Below are 6000 nucleotides of genomic sequence, written 5' to 3'. Positions count from 1 at the left end.
TCAGGGTGGCACCAAGGGCCACCAGGCAGAGCATCCCGCAGAGCAGCAGGGTGCAGCCAACATTCGCGTGATGAAAGGAGTGCCTCTCCCAGGATTGCTGACCCATGCTCATGAGGCTCTTATGCAACGAGGCATCTGCTGACCTGCAAACAGCCCAGAGGTTCTATTGCCATTTGCCTCCCCGTCCCAGACAAACGCAAAGCAGAACAGAAGGCGACTCAGGCACAGCGTTTTCCTTTGCACGTGATCAGGTTACTTGTGTAGCGGCTCCACCGGGGAGAGACTGTGACATCACAGACGATCTGAGTCTGGGTGCCGACGGGCCGATTCGTGGCTCTGCTGATGGCAGTGGTTACATCACAGAGAAACGCGGCTCAGCAGCGCCAGGTGAGATGATACAACAGCACAGGATGGCAGGCAAGACGATGACATAGTAGACGAGGTTAATTATTCAATTATAAAAACACTCCAAGGCAAGGATCATGGCTTTGCAAGGTTCTGTAAAGCACCATGTATATTTAAGGTCTGAGCCCAAGCTACTGGGAGCCCAAGGATTTCAATGAGCTTTGGATCAGGCCCTCCCAGCACTACTGCATATGCTCATATATTAATGACAGTGGGAGGGGAGATGTGAGCTGCAGGGGGGCCTAGGAGATGGTTGCCCCAGGCGCTGTCACCCACATGCAGTGGTGTCTCAGGGCTCCCTGCTGGGGAGCTGGGAGACCATTAAGAAAGCACTGCAGAGGTGAAAGTAAGCCGGTCCGGTCCGGCGTACCGGTAAGAGCCGGTACACAGCCAACCGTACCACAGGGGGCAGCTTCCCTGGGGCCCAGCAATTTAAAAGGGCCCGGGGCTCCCAGTAGCGGCCGGAGCCCCTGGCCCTTTAAATCGCCGCCAGAGCCCCGGGGTTCCAAGGCGCTGCTGCCGCTACCATGGGGCTCCGGCGGTGATTTAAAGGGCCGGGGCTCCCAGCCACCGCTACTGCAGCCAGAGCTGCAGCCAGAGCCTCAGGCCCTTTAAATCACTGCTGGAGCCCCGGGGTAGCATTGACGGCGACGTCCAGCAGCCCCGGGCCCTTTAAATGAAGGGCTGGCTGGGGGAGTCTGGCCCCAGCCCTGCCCCCCCAACCTTACTCAGGACCCCGGCCGCCCTGCGTACCGGTAAGTGCCTTAAGTTACTTTCACCCCTGAAGCACTGGCAAGGCTCGGGTCCAATACAGGAGTCGCTGGGTGAAATTCTACAGCCTCTGTTATACAGGAGGTCAGACTAGATGATTTAATGGTTCCTTCTGGCCTTAATCTATAATGGAGCAGCACAGAAGTGAATGCCCAGGGCCAGAGCCTATAACTGGCCACTGAGTAGCAACTGCCTGAGTTGGGGGCTATAAGGAAAGCCAGAGAGGAGACAGCCCCAGGCTGGAGTTTATATTGGGACAGCAGGGAGGTGAATGCCTGAGGCCGCAGCCTAGAAACAGGAGTGGCTAGGAGGCATCTGTCCTTGGCTGGGGTTTATAGCAGAGCAATAGGGAGATGCTCATTCCTGCAGTGACCATAGCCGGGCACCGCTGCCTCACAAAGACCTGAAGAGACACTGTCTGCAGCCTAGTACAGCCAACCTCAGCATAGCTGTGGCCAGGTTTCTGTTCTGCAATTTCCATTTGCACTGCGACCGAGGCCCCAGGCACGGAGCTTTGGCCTACGCTGTAGCTCTCCCAGCGGCAGCTCTGAGCTGGGTTACAAAACCAAACCCTGAGCTGAAAAGAGAATCAAACCCCTCTTTGTGACTGAGCGAATGGAAAGTGACTCCTACAGGTGACTGCCAGAGGAGCAGGGAAGCACTTGGAAAACATGCTTTGCATGGCTCTCAGTGAGATTACTGTGCGGTGCTGGCATTTGCAGGGGGCACCAGTGAGGGCTGGGGGCATAGCCGAGCAATACTGCACCCCTGCCTCGCTCAGGCAGAGGGGTGGATGTGGGAAGTCCCAGTTGCAGTTCGGTGCCAAAGGACCCTCTGCCAAACAGAGGAGCCCAGGACCCGCCTCGTGCACAGCAGGTCTCGGAGAATCCGCAGAAGCAAGATTGTGTATAAAATTAAAAAAACTGGCTATAGGCAGCATAGAGAAAAGGGTCCACTATGGACAGAACTTAGCGCTGGCCACCCCCCAGAGCTCAAAGGACCAGCCCATCTCTGGGGGGAGGTGGGGGTGTCTGTATCTCATAGTCACTGTGAGAACGGCAGCAAGGAGGCCTTTGGACAGGGGAACTCTGCTCCTCCCCTCTGCGGTTCACGTCAGGCTGGGAGAAGGAGGGAACCCCGTCGGCATAGACGCGCTGCCTCAGTCTGTCTGTCTACTGGAGTACATGACGTTCGTGCTGGGGCAGCTCCCTTCAGACAGCGAGGCCCAGCCTACATCGCACTGGGGTAGAAGCCCAGCTTGGCCATGGACATTTCCCTCCTGAGCCGCATGATTTCCCAGTATATCAGCTCCACTGCAAAGCAAAGGGGCAGGAGGGTTAGCCAGCCCCACACTAGGTGCCATGCGAGCTACCTGGCTCAGCCCCCTCCCCTATGAGTGGGACGTCGGTCCACACAGAGCGTACGCATGGACTGGAGTGAGCCATAGGACTAGGGCCATCCTGCTCAGCCAGCCCTGCAGCATGGGGCATAGCCCCCCAAAGCACAGAGTGTGGGCACCTCCCTTCCTTCTCCACCCCTCTCCTGCCCGTCCCACCTCAGGCCTCTTGTCCCTCTCCCTTGCTTCCCTGCCCCTTTACTGACCTCTCTCCCTCAACCCCTCTAGAGCTCTCCACATCTCCCTCCCATTCAGCTAGACTGGGGCCCTCCCATCCCTCCAGAGCATTCACTAGGCTGAGGGAAAGTCCCTCCTGCCCTCTCGCCTCCCTTCACTGAGCATTAGGAGCCCAGTCCCTTTCTGCAACAGGGAGCAGCCTCCGCAATAGCTCCCACTGACCCCCAACCCTCTGCTGGGGGCCGCCGGCTGCCTCTTACCATCCTGTCTCACCAAGCCCTGCTGGATGTAGCGAATGTAGGTGAAGAAGTTGCATACGGCTGTGATCTAGGGGAGAGAGAGAGAGACACTGCTGTAAAACGGCCTCAACAACAATAATAATAATAATAATAGCACAGCAGGGGCTGGCCAAAGCAAAGGCAGATACGCTGGCCAGAGGACCCCTCTTCCTTAAGGCTGCAGGGTTTGGTATCGCCACCGCCCATCTCAGTGCTTTGGCATCATCCTCTATGCTCACAGGGCTGATTTTTCACAAGTGCAGAGCATCCGCAACTCCAGCTGGAGTCAACGGGAGCAATGGGTGCTCAGCACTACTGTCACTTTGGAAATCCTGGTGCGAACCCATGGGACTCCCCCTGGCAGGAGGAGGAGAGTAAAGTGGGATAGGCAGGGGAAGTGCAGACACGGGGCTAGACTGGGAGTAAAGGGCTGTGGGGTCTAATTTCTGCTCTGTCACTGAGGCACTGTGTGACCTTGAGCAAGTCACTTCCTCTCTCTGTGGCCCGATCTCCTCATCTGCAGCAATACTGCAGTACTTTGAGAATTATGGATGAAAAGAGCTTTCTAAGTCCTGTGTATTTTCAGCCAGGGATGAGAGTTAGGAGAGAGGCAGATATTTATGTGTATTCAGTACCAGAAATTAAGGCTGTGTGAAGATGAGCAGGGGCCAGCCAGTTTCACTACAATATGTGTAACTGAAACATCCTGGGCCAGAATTACAAGACCTTTGCACTTTGTGAACATTCAGACTTGAAAGGAACAACTGAGCTCTGCTGAAAGAAGTTTTACAACACAGGAATTTCTTTTGTTTGAAAAAGCCCTAGTGAAAAACTACACTGTTTGTGCAAGGAGGAGTTGTGCTAAATTGGACTGTTTTTGTTAAAGTGACAAAGTTTGAGCTCTATTACCAATATTCCCCACAGCCCTATCCCAGACAGGGACTGCTGTAGGGAATGATTTGCTCCTTTAGGCCCCAAGTCAGCAAAGCATTTAAACACATGATTATCTTTTAGGCAAATGCTTGATAGCTTTGCTGAAGAGAGCTGAGCATAACCATTTGTTTAAGTACTTTGCTGAATCAGGGCCATAATAATATTGAATAATTTACCTTTTCAGTGCCCTCCAGAGTAAAAGGAGAGTCTGCTTCCAGAACAGCCTTAGTCACTGCTCTCCACTGCACAGTAACGAAACCCAGCATTCAAGGAACAGTGAATTACAGTGTTTGACAAAGAAAATCAAAGCTTCACAGAGAATCAAATCATGGAGAAGAGAGAAGTAAAGACATATTTTGAAAGTTACTGTTGCCTTAAATGAGTAACATAACACAGACCACTGCATGGTATCATACCCTGAGAAACAGGGCTGGGTAGCAGCGATCAATGCAGACTGACTGAGAGCCAATCCAACTCTATCAGCCAAATTCGCCCCTACTGTCTTCTGTGGAGCTACACCAGGGATTAATCTGTTTCAGTTCCTGGAAGGAGCTGGGGAGAAAAGATGGCCCCTGGGATGCTGGAGGACTCACCCTGGCCCTGCAGGATGGTGAGATGTAATAATAGTTCCCAGAATCCCCCAGCTTGATGCGGTGTTTGCAGGCTCGGGACAGGCCACTCAGAGCGCACTTCCTGTAGGGAGAAAGGAAAACAGTGCTTCAGTGAAGGATAGCTCCTGGAGGAGCAGAGCATGGCAGCTGGCAGCTTCCTCAAGCCAAACCCCAGCAGCCAGGTCTGAGTCAATCAGAGCCCAGGAGAGGAAAGAGGAAGGTGGGATTTGAGTTCTCTGCTGCCAGAAACAATTCAATAAAAGCTGCAGGAAGGGGCAAGTACAGGAGACTTCTCATCCTACATTTGCACAGGAGGCACCAGGAGCTACACAATCACCAGGTAAACTGATACAGGGCCCTGCACGCCAGGGCTCCCCCTGTATGGTCTGAAACCAGGAGGACATGCAGTGCTGGCAACAGGCCAGGAGAAAAGCTGTTAGACATTAGGATGAAGCAATGTAACGAGTGTAAAGAGTTCTGTCTGTTCTCTGCACCCTCTCCATCATACATGCACTTGGGATTACTCGGTCTTAGGAAAAGGGTCTCTATGTTCTGTGAGGGGAGGGGGCTGTTCCTTCATCACCACTCAGGGCTCGATCTGTTTGGTCAGAGTGCCATACAACAGCTCTCCGGATCGCCCCGAGACCAGGTCTAGTGCACATCAGGAGGTCTGTGGCCAAGCTCAGATTGCGGTTCAGTTTCTCCACGCAGAAACATGGCACATACAATCCATACTCTGACTACTCAGATATTTAAGTTGTTCCATTCTACTATTATCACAGTGGGAGTAGTGGGGTTTTAGGACATATTCCCTCCATAATACAGATTCCCTGATGGACCAGAGCCACTTGGACCACCCAGTCTGATCCCTGCATTTTGCAGGGTCTCTCGCTATTTTATTCTCATTAACCTAGTCTCCAACCTTCTCTTGAACAGTGCTTTGACCATCCCCTTCACTGCTCCGTTGCTCTGAGCATCCCTCCTAGACCTTCTTCTTCCTTATCTTTAAAGTCATTGCTCTTTGTCCTACCATCTTCTGAGCCTGGGAACGTTCCCCTTTCTCAGTTTATACTGTTGTTACACTGAAGGTATTCATAAACCAAAGGCCAGATCCTGAGCTCAGTCACGCTGGTGTAAGTCCAGAATAACTCTGCTCTTCCCTTGGCTCATGCCCAGTTCAGAGCCAAAGCCTGGAGCCCTTACTCAAGCAGAGTTTTCACTGGAACCAATGGGAGTTTTACCAAAGTTCCTCATCATCTATCTCTGTGCACACTACTCCTCACTGGAAATTGAACCCGGTTTCAAAACACAAGCCTCTAGCATGTGAGCTACAAAGGACTAACTCCATTATCTGGAGACAGTTGAAGGCTGATAACCTCTTCTACGGTCCAGCCACAAAGGGGATATATGTAATACTCTCTGGCAGCAT

The 6000-nt window shown here is 52.8% G+C and overlaps 1 protein-coding gene across 3 annotated transcripts in view; it reads right to left on the bottom strand.

Moving 5' to 3' along the window:
- Positions 1–1054: 1054 nt before the first annotated feature.
- RAB3IL1 (RAB3A interacting protein like 1) overlaps positions 1055–6000 on the bottom strand; it is a 34479-nt gene continuing 29533 nt past the window's right edge. For all 3 annotated transcript variants that reach the window (XM_029911235.1, XM_024197952.3, XM_024197959.3), the window contains 3 exons: positions 4554–4653; positions 3010–3076; positions 1055–2489 (listed from right to left, as the gene is read on the bottom strand). In XM_029911235.1, the coding sequence (XP_029767095.1) occupies positions 2407–2489; positions 3010–3076; positions 4554–4653 (250 nt within the window). In that variant the 3' untranslated portion in view covers positions 1055–2406. The remainder of the gene's footprint in view (positions 2490–3009; positions 3077–4553; positions 4654–6000) is intronic.

The sequence above is a fragment of the Terrapene carolina genome, unplaced genomic scaffold, assembly GCF_002925995.2.
Source record: "Terrapene carolina triunguis isolate 2854851 unplaced genomic scaffold, T_m_triunguis-2.0 Scaffold90, whole genome shotgun sequence".
Classification (NCBI taxonomy): domain Eukaryota; kingdom Metazoa; phylum Chordata; order Testudines; family Emydidae; genus Terrapene; species Terrapene triunguis.
Note: the sequence above shows the minus strand (reverse complement) of the source record. Positions and strands in the feature narration are given on the sequence as shown.